General features: G+C 38.7%; 1 protein-coding gene across 1 annotated transcript; it reads left to right on the top strand.

The window, feature by feature from the left end:
• Positions 1 to 8,411: 8,411 nt before the first annotated feature.
• LOC113295673 lies at positions 8,412 to 9,500 on the top strand. The gene has a single exon (XM_026544000.1). The coding sequence runs from the start codon at positions 8,412 to 8,414 to the stop codon at positions 9,498 to 9,500; it is 1,089 nt and encodes a 362-aa protein (XP_026399785.1).
• The last annotated feature ends 564 nt before the right edge of the window (positions 9,501 to 10,064 follow it).

Raw genomic sequence — 10,064 nt, 5'->3', positions numbered from 1 at the left:
TGTTCATGCCACGATACATCTCTAGTACGGTTCTACCCATCTCATTATCACCAAACTCTTATTCGGCTTCTTCTCCCTTTGGAGGAGGGATGAAACTTAGATGCTTCCAAAATGGATCAATGTCGCTTAAAGGGATTACGCCATGATCGTAGTTGATTATCATATGGCGACAAGGGAGTCCCATAGACTTCTTCATGTTACATACACACACCTCATCCTCCTTGGTTTCCCACTTGTCAATCAACTCGAATTCTATAATCAACAACTTCATACATTGCCGAGATACGTTGTAATGGATCCCCTTGAACAATGGGTAGTCGGCATATTTTCCGTTCATTTTTAATATACGACTTTTTTGGAACTTCTCTTTAATTCTATCAATGTCACGCTTGAAATAATTTTCCATAGCATTCCACACGGTTACAAAGTTATCAACACATCCAAAGAGATTCTTCTTCAACCGGTGGTGAGCCGACTCTACTAAACTTGTCGCTTGATTTCCCAAGTATTTATATTGGTTGGTATAGGCATAAATAAACCTCTGTTTGTGTAGTTCCAACCATTGGCGAAGAACATACGATACAACACCGGGTGATCGGGAGTATCCCAATGGGCGATAAGCTCCACAAGATTCAGATAATACTCTTCCTCGGTAAGGGACCAACACAATGATTCCCATTCACCGATGAATGCAACCCATTTAGCGTAATTTATATCGTATTGTTTTTTAACTTTCTCTTTTGCATCCGCTCGATCTTTTTCTGGTAGCATCTTAATTTCTTCATATCCTATTTTCTTGGGTGGACAAATTATTGGCTTGCACCTATTCATAAAATTACACCATATAGGGAATGTACAAAACATATTATGTGCTAGTGGGAACACTTCCTCTATTGCATTCATCAATGCGACATCATTATCCGTCACTATAACCCCGGGAATATCATCACCTCGGAAGATTGCCTTAACTTGTTTTAGTGCCCAAATGAAACTAGGTTCTTGCTCATCTCTTAAGAAACAAAACGCCACGATAAACGGTGACTTCGTAGAAGTACGCCCAACAATATTCAACAATGGCATCTCGTAATTGTTCGTCTTATAAGTGCAATCCATTATTAGAACTTGATGAAAGCATTGAGCCAATTGAACACTCGTCGGATGCGCAATAAAGAGTTGTGTTATCTCTCCTTCCGAACCCACATCCTTTTGAACCGCGTAGTTTTTCTCTTGGGCCAAAAAATACAATTGTTGTATTACTTGTCTATCGTTCCATTCCTTCCTTCTAATTGTCTCAATTGAATTGTAAATTGTGGACAAATATGAGTGGTTATCCTCCTTTAGTATTTGGAGCATTTGAACCGGTGAAATACCCATTGTCCTCATTTTAGCTACCTTGTCCATCTCTTTAGAAGTTAGATTTGCCGCCATGAAATGTCCTTCAAGATGCTCCGGACGAGGATGATTATGACAACCTTGTATAACCCTGTAGAAAACCCAGCCACCCTTATCTTCGTTGTAATTAAATGCAAGCTTGAATGGGCAATTAATCTTCTTTGATAAAGTTTTGTTCTTCCTATTTGTCTTTCCTTTATAAACACAACCCTTCCTCTTGTGGCTTTTATCGGGATCACCGCTTCTCTCACAAACCATTTCAAACCGAGTTTTTCTTTCTCTCCCATTCAATACTAACACGCACATGTCTTTTTGTGCATGTTGTCTAGCCCAACTCTTTGCATCTTCCGGATTTGGGAATACCAAGTCATTCATGTAGTAATGGGATGTGTCATCGTACAAAATACCAACTGGGGAAGGTTGGTTTTCCATTGGATCGCATGGAACCTACAAGTAATAGCACAACGTCAATACCATAAAAAATTCCTTACAAGTTCGGTAATGTAAACCTTTTTATCGACCCTACCGAACACAAAGTTCGGTAGTGTAGTTTACAGAAATAAATTGGGGTGTTACCGAACTCGATCTTTAGATTTTATATGTACAAGTTCGGCAATGAAACTGAAAAACTCGACTAAACCGAACTCGGAGGTTCGGTTAGAAACGTTGTATTTATATTTTTATGCGACCTTACCGAACAGAAAGTTCGGTATCAAAAGTGTTGATATCTACTCAACCGAACAGTGCACTGTAACCGAACTCTAAAAAACCACCATTAACATGTAGTTTGGTTACCTGCGTCTTCTCAATTTAGTAACCGAACTACACATTAAGAACGGTTCGGTTACCTCGCAAGCTAAATTTGGTAACCGAACTAGGTTGACCTCACCGAATTTTTTCCACAAATTTTGAGTTTGGCCAAATTTTTGCACAATTCAAGCTACATTAACTAAATATGAGGCATACCTGAGTACCCATAGCTTCATCTTCAGGTTGTGGCTGATGAAATCCATCATTTGTTTGGTTAGCTTGAGATTGGGGAAAAAAGTTTTCATCATCTAACAAATAACTCATATCTGGATCATTAGAAGTATTGACAAATACACAATGAGGTGAAGGGGGTTCTGATTCTGATTCTGAAGTATCATCACATGAATCACTCAAATCATAAATACTAAACTCAAAAAAAAAAAAAGATTTTTTGGGTTCACCCATCTTCTTCTTCATATTTCCTTCTTCTTCTTATCTCTCAATAATAATGTTATAACAAAACAATCATACTAATATAACTCACTAATCACTAATTAATCAGTTACTAATCATAACACTAACACTAATTAATCATCACACTAACTAAGTTAATCATTAAGGGTAAAGTAGGTATTTTTAAAAAAATCAGATAAGGGGTGATTGGAAATTACTACCAATAACCACCCCCAAAAACTTGAGACTAGTCCCCCCATTTTTTGAGTAGTCCCCAAAAAATCGTTCCAGATTATACTTACACGAGTTTGGCAAGTTAGAGGCTATTAAAGGAATGATTTTTTAGGGACCATGGTTTTTTTTGAGGGGACCATGGTTTTATTAGGCAACCTTCCCTATAGTTATAAGGGGTGTTTTAAAGCGTTGAAATGACTAACCTATCCTTAACCTAATTTAATTTAAAATCAACCTAATAACCACCTATATATATATATATATATAACCACACCACCACCGCCCACCACCGCCGATTACCACCACCACCACCACTTCCGATTATCACCACCACCAACCACCGATTACCACCACCGCCTCCTCCCACCACCACCGCCCACCACCTACGATTACCACCACCACCACCTACGATTATCACCACCACCAACCACCGATTACCACCACCACCTCTATATATATAGCTTAATTTAAAACATTAACAAAGATATTCACACAAACCCATTACTTGTCATTCATTTTTTGTTGAATAAATGAGAAATAATCATCAAAATGAGTTGAAAATGGAAGTTGCAGAGAGGTTTAATGGAGGTTTTTTTCAGAGAAAAGTTCGGTTACGTCGCAAAAAACAAGTCTCAGCCGAACTTTTAGTTCGGTTACGTCGCAAAACGTTCGGTTTCTTCGCAAAAAGTTCGGTTATCACGAATTATTTTTTTCTTAACCGAACTCAGAGTTCGGTTGATTCGCAAAAATACTTTTAACCGAACTCCTTGTATTAGAACAACACAAGTCCATAAGTTCGGTTTCTTCGCAAAATAACATCACCGAACTTTAGTTTACGAAAATAATGAGAAGTCCAAAAGTTCGGTTTGTTCGCAAAATGTTAAGTTTTCTTTGTAACCGAACTCTACCTTTGAAACTTCGTAACCGAACTCTACCTAATTCGCCAAGAAATAAATTGCGTGGTAACCGAACGTTTGCCTAATTGCATATATGCATATATATAAGCCCAGTTCGGTTGATTCGCAAAATATGTTAAAGTTTGCGAACCAGCCGAACTTCTAACACTAGGTTACTTTTAACCTGCAGTTCGGTTGGGAACTTGGTTGCGTTGAAGTTTGCGAACTAACCGAACATACCTCTGTGAATCTTATTACTAAAGTTCGGCTACCTGTGTGTTTGAAAAAAGAAACCGAACTCTGTGTTCGGTTATATGTTCTTGACATTTATTAACCGAACTCCGTGTTCGGTTACCTGTTCTTCACACTTGGTAACCGAACTACCTGAACCTAGCAGGAATTTTTTATAAAAATTTACAGTTTTATGAAAATTTGGACCAATTCAACCACCATTATCCAAGTTTGAAGCATACTTGGGTACCCAAATACTCTTCCTTCGGTTGTGGTTGGTAAAATCCATCTTTTTCATCTTGAGATTGAGTTTGTGGAAGAATACATTCACCATCTAAGAAACAACTCATATCTAGATCATTGTGACGATTAACAAATACTCTAGGAGAGGATGGAGATGAAGAATCAGATGAGCTATCATCACTTGAATACTCAAGCTTAGTGAATTGGAAAAAAAAAATTATTTTCCATGTTTTTCATCTTCATCTTCTCTAACTTTACTCTCTCAATAATTCTACTCCTTTAGCTTAATCATTTCACTAATCATTACCCAAAATTAATCAGGAGGGTAGTTTAGGTATTAATATAAATATCTAGATAAGGGGTGACCTAGATTTACTTCTAAATGTCTTACTAAAAATAGAACCATGGTCCCAAAAAAATCGTTCTATTAAAGGGAGAAACCCACAGCTATTTTATGATTATCTTTGCTTCTACTTTTGTTCTAGGGTTTAGAAACATGATTCTTCTTTTTATTCTTGTTATGAACTCCATGAACATAAGTACTTAATTTTATTTTTGGTTATGGATTAATATGATTTCACAAAACATGTCTCTTTGATTTAATAAATTAGTTTTGTCCCATATTTTATCGCTCATGATTCTCTACATATATAGTTGCATGATTGACGTATTATAACATGATTTGATTGTTTGTTTTGTCAAGTGATAAGTGCATATTTCACATATATTTGGTGTCAGTTCCATGCTAGTAATTGATATTTTTTTGGTGAATTATTGTATATTACGCTTGTTTTCTTGTATTTGTCTTTCATTAGGTGAATCATCCAAAAAGTAGTGGAAATAGCTACAAAAGTGAAGTCACAAGTGAAGAAGGGCCAAAGACCCAGTGGAATTCATTGTCAAATGGAGGACGAGAAGACGAAGTCCATGGCGAAAGAACGAAGTCATTCTGAGTTCATATGAAGAAGTTATGAGCAAACCAAGAACTTAAAAGACTACAAGGGCAAAATGGTCATTTTGAAAGTCAAGCGCTATTGGCACCCCCCACTGTACGTTAAGGGACAATCATTCTGTTAAGGGGTGGTCTGTCTCAAAGGAACTGCTAAAGGAAGTCATGTCATTTACAAAGGGGGAAGCCAGAATTCAAAGTTATTAAAGGCACCAGCTCTTTCATTCAGGGCACCACCTTCTTCTTTCTTCATCAGATACAGGAATCGCCGATTGTGATGACCACGGCTGATGATGATAGGTTTTTGATGTGAAGTAGTTTTGGATTCGAATGGGACCATTGGGTTTCTGAGGCTGTTAGTAAACATGGGTTGTTGCCTGATTTCGACAAATCAGTCAAGGTGGCCAACGGCAGTGATGAAGAAGATTGATTGATGGTGATCGGGTTTGTGGTGCTGTGTTGATAATGGTGACGCTGCTGCCAACAGAGGAAGGACTGGAATGGTTTTCGCAGTAAGAGTTGGATTGAGTTGTTGCTGCTGTCGTGAACTCGAGAGAAAACGGGAAACCATGATGGCGACTGTGAAGAACAGGAACGAGCTCGAGTCCGTGGTCATTGGTGATGGGTTTGAGTTCTGTCTCAACTATGAAGAAAGGAAGACGAGATGTGCCTGATGCTTGCTGCCATCGGTGATCAATGGAGGGAGAAGAATGGATGCTGGCAGGTGTTGTTGGTCGCGGGACTGATAAAGTTCATCGATGATAATGGCTGTTGCCATCAGTGGTGCTGCTGCTCGGGTTGTGCGCAAGACTCGATATGGAGTTGAGTTTGGTAGTGATGGAGAAGTTGCACTGCCATGATCACTGTGATGGATATGAATATGGGTCGAGGAGTTTAAGTTGGCAGTGAAGACTGGTGGTGCTGTGATGTTGCTTTGGAGTGTGGTGGTCGTGTGAAGCAATAAAGATTGAATGAGAGAAAAAGGAGGAGTCAGTGACCGAGAAACGAGTTGCTGTTGATATATGGGAAGATTTCCGATCAAGCTAAAAGATTTACGCGTAGGTGAAAGTGGGAACCCGGTGCAGGAGTTGTACATGGAGTTTGATGTATGACCGGTCTTGAAAGGAGATAATGGTACACGTGGCTCAGAAAAATGTTACAGCCAAACAGAAGTCGTGACCCACACGATTAAGATACTCCGCGACATATTGAAAAACAATATTGCCCTTGTCAGTCAAGGTGCGATTTTCTTCATCTTTTTAGATGATTTTTCCTCCCCTTCATGGGTGATTGTTATCTATCAGAGTGCTGTGAGTTTATCTCCTTCTCCTGAAGGTTCTTTGTTCTCTCAAGTTAGTTGAGTTTTGTAAGTGTTGCGATCCAGTGTTTGTGTTGTTAAGTGTTGGTAGGTTTGTTGGTGCAGTTGTTTAGTGTTTGTGTGAGATGGAAGCAGGTTCAGGAAGTAATTGTGAATAGATTGAAGCAAATGGTGAAGGAAGCAGGTATATTGAAGAACCCCAAACTTATGTGTATGAAGAAACAGAGGAGGAGAATGAAGAAGGAAAAGAGTATAACAAGGATATAGTGTTCAAGTTCATCTCAGGAAGGGAATATAACATAAATATCCTTAATGAAGTATTATCGAAGGCCTGGAAACCATCTGGTACAATATCAATTACAGATCTAGGAAAAGGTTTTTACAATGCTAGATTTGATCTGATTTGTGATCAAGCTGCCGCTCTACAAGGAACTCCGTGGTCTGTAAAAGAAGACTTAATGTTAATGGAGAAGGGGGTTGAGGGTTGTTTACTAGAAGATTACGACTTCAGTTCTGTGGTGTTTGGAATACACATATATGGTCTGTCATTTAGTATGATGAAATCTAAGAAAGTTTATGAAGTAGCACAGATAATTGGAGACCTAGAACTAATAGATCAACAAATGGAAAAGAAATGGGGGAGATTTGCAAAAGTCAGGGTTAGACTGAACATAACAAGGCCATTACCAAGAGATATGGAGATCATTGTCAAATCAAAGAAGAAGATAAAAATCACATTCAGGTATGAGAAACTGCCTAGACTGTGTTTTTACTGCGGTTACTTTGGTCATCAAATGAAGCAATGTCCCAATCTATTGAAGAAACTAGAGGAAGATTCATCTCTTAGTACGGCGGACATAGTTGAAAGAATGAATGACAAATCCATGGCAAAATACAATGAAGAAATCAGAGCTTATCACAAGTCTAGTGATCCTGGAATCATCAACATCAACAATTGTATAGAAGCTGTAAAAAGATTGAATGTGAATGTTCAAGGACCGTCGATGAAGCAAGTTCGAATGGACGGCGAGATGGAGGATGAGAGGGATGATACACAGCAACTGCATCTAGACTTGAGGGATTTAAGGATGGATGGATCTAACGGTGCTAGAAGAGAGACACACGGTAAACCTTTGCAAGGCGGGCTATAAAGTGAAAGGGCGCAGTCAAAAGGCAAGATGACAGAAAGCAAAAAGACAAAAATGGTTGCTGGCAAGACAGGCGTAGGTGAGAAAAGTGCAGGTGTAGTAACAGGCAGTAAGACGGTAGCAGATCCAAGAAGTTCACCTGAAATAAAAGACAACAAATTGACAGAGGAGCAGGAGGTGGAGCAGTGGTTGTTGCCAGAAAACGGTAATAAAGCAAATAACATGTCAGCTAGGACAGGAGGAGGGTGTGGTACACATACTCTGAAAGTGGGTAAGCAAATTCTCAAAGATAATTGTGAAATGGGTATATCTATCGGATCCAGGCTAGACAACCCAAATATCAACCCGAGAAGTTTACCCACCCAAATAGAAAAACCAAATAAACACCCAATTGCTATGCTATCCAAACCTAAATCAATTAGTACCAAGCAAACATCAGAAGAAAACGATGATTCTTCTTCGTCAACGGCAACGACAGAGAGAAGATTAAGAAAGAAGAATTCAGGGTGGAAGAGAGCAGCGAGAACCACAAAAAATCAGAGAGAAATAGACAACAACGAAGGTTGTTCAAATGGCACGAAGAGAGCGGCAAGTCCAATGAAAATTGATGTTCCGTCAAAGAAGATTATATACAACCCAATTGATCAAATGGTTGTGGTGGTTGCCCAAAATCAGCCACAAGGGAAATGCTGATCTTCTCCTGGAACTGTCGAGGATTGAGAAACATCTCGACAGTCCGCATCCTGAAGGCGTTTCTCAGGGCTTGCAACCCTCAAATTGTTTTTTCAACGGAAACTATGATTGGTGAGGATTACTCTGAAAATCTCTTTAATTCTCTTGGTTTTGATCATTACAAAGATATTCTAGCAATAAGAAGAAGTGGTGGTTGTGTGGTGCTATGGAGAAATGAAATCAATTTAGAAGTGGTAAGAGCTGATAAAAATGTTATTCATTGTCAAATTCGGCCTGTGTATGGAATGGATTGGGATTTACTATGTGTTTATGGTCCTCCTCAGGGTAATTTGAGAAACAAGTTTTGGAAGAGTCTATCAAGTTATACTGCTCAGTTGAATAATCCATGGTGCTTAGTAGGTGATCTTAATGCTATAAACTCTATCAAAGAAAAGAAAGGGGGAAGACACAGTATGAGTAATGTGAATTCTGAATTTAGAAACTTCTTGCAAGATAGAGCTTTGATAGACATGGGTTATACAGGACCTGCTTTCACTTGGTCAAATGGTGCTACTGTGGAAAAGCCAATTTTTGAGAGACTTGACAGAACAGTGTGTAATACTGATTGGTTTTTCATGTTTCCAGATAATGGGGTACTCCATTTACCAAGAATCAGAAGTGATCATGCGCCAATTTTAGTAAATATTCACAAAACCAAAAAGAGGAGGAGAAAACATGCAAACAAGTTTGAGTATCACTGGACAGAACACCCTGGTTATAAAGATGTAGTTCATAATGCCTGGACTGGAAGGCAACAAGACACTGTAAACAAGATTCTTGAAGTGGGTCGAAAGTTGAATGAGTGGAGTAGAAAGACTTTTGGTAACATCTTCAGAGCCACTGAAGAGTGCAAAGAAAAACTTCTGAAGGTGCAAATGGAGGTACATGTTAGAGATACCAGAATTGAAGAGAAGCTAATTTGTGAGGAGATAGAGAAGCTTAATGTTATGCAACAGAAATACTATGAACAGAGAAGCAAGGTTCAATGGATACCACAGATGGACAAAAATACAAAAGCTTTTCACCTATCTGTGATGCAAAGGAAGAAGAAAAATCAGATAGATGCTCTCAAGTTGCCTGATGGCATATGGGTGACAGAAGAAAAGGATATTATTCATTACTTGGTGGACCACTTCCTGATGAGTGCCAAATAATGTATATATTTATCCCTTTTTGTTGGCATTTAACTCATCTTTTGTGCAGTAATTCTACATTTTATCCCATATTCTGTATTTTCATTGTTTTCAAGAATAAATATTTTTCTTACTTAATTTTGCATTTTTAGGTAATAAATAAAGTTTGAATGAATAGCGGAGCGGAAAAGAGCAGAAAAGTAGTGAAAAGCCGGGAAGAAATTACGCAAGGAAGCCGCGAGGAATGGTGCGCACAAGTCCAAAGAGCTAGGAATGGGCTCAAGAAGGAAGAATTGTTCTTAAAGAAGATATGGGCTTGGCATACCCAAGGCCCAAAACCCTTACCCAAACCCATTTTTTATATCCATAACCGCCTCCATTATCAGCCGTTAGATGGGACTACATCGAAATCCTACGGTCGCTCCTTCGTAGAGCATCAAAATCTGAAGTCTCTGCAAAATACCACAGCGCTTAAATTCCAAACCTTCAGATTAGATTGTAGTTGAATCCAACGATCGTTTCTTTGCCTGCGCATCAAATCTCGATACTTCCGCTTAACACTACAACACCTAACCTCGATCTTCT

The sequence above is a fragment of the Papaver somniferum genome, chromosome 7, assembly GCF_003573695.1.
Source record: "Papaver somniferum cultivar HN1 chromosome 7, ASM357369v1, whole genome shotgun sequence".
Classification (NCBI taxonomy): domain Eukaryota; kingdom Viridiplantae; phylum Streptophyta; class Magnoliopsida; order Ranunculales; family Papaveraceae; genus Papaver; species Papaver somniferum.
This window is presented reverse-complemented; position numbering and strand designations above follow the sequence as displayed.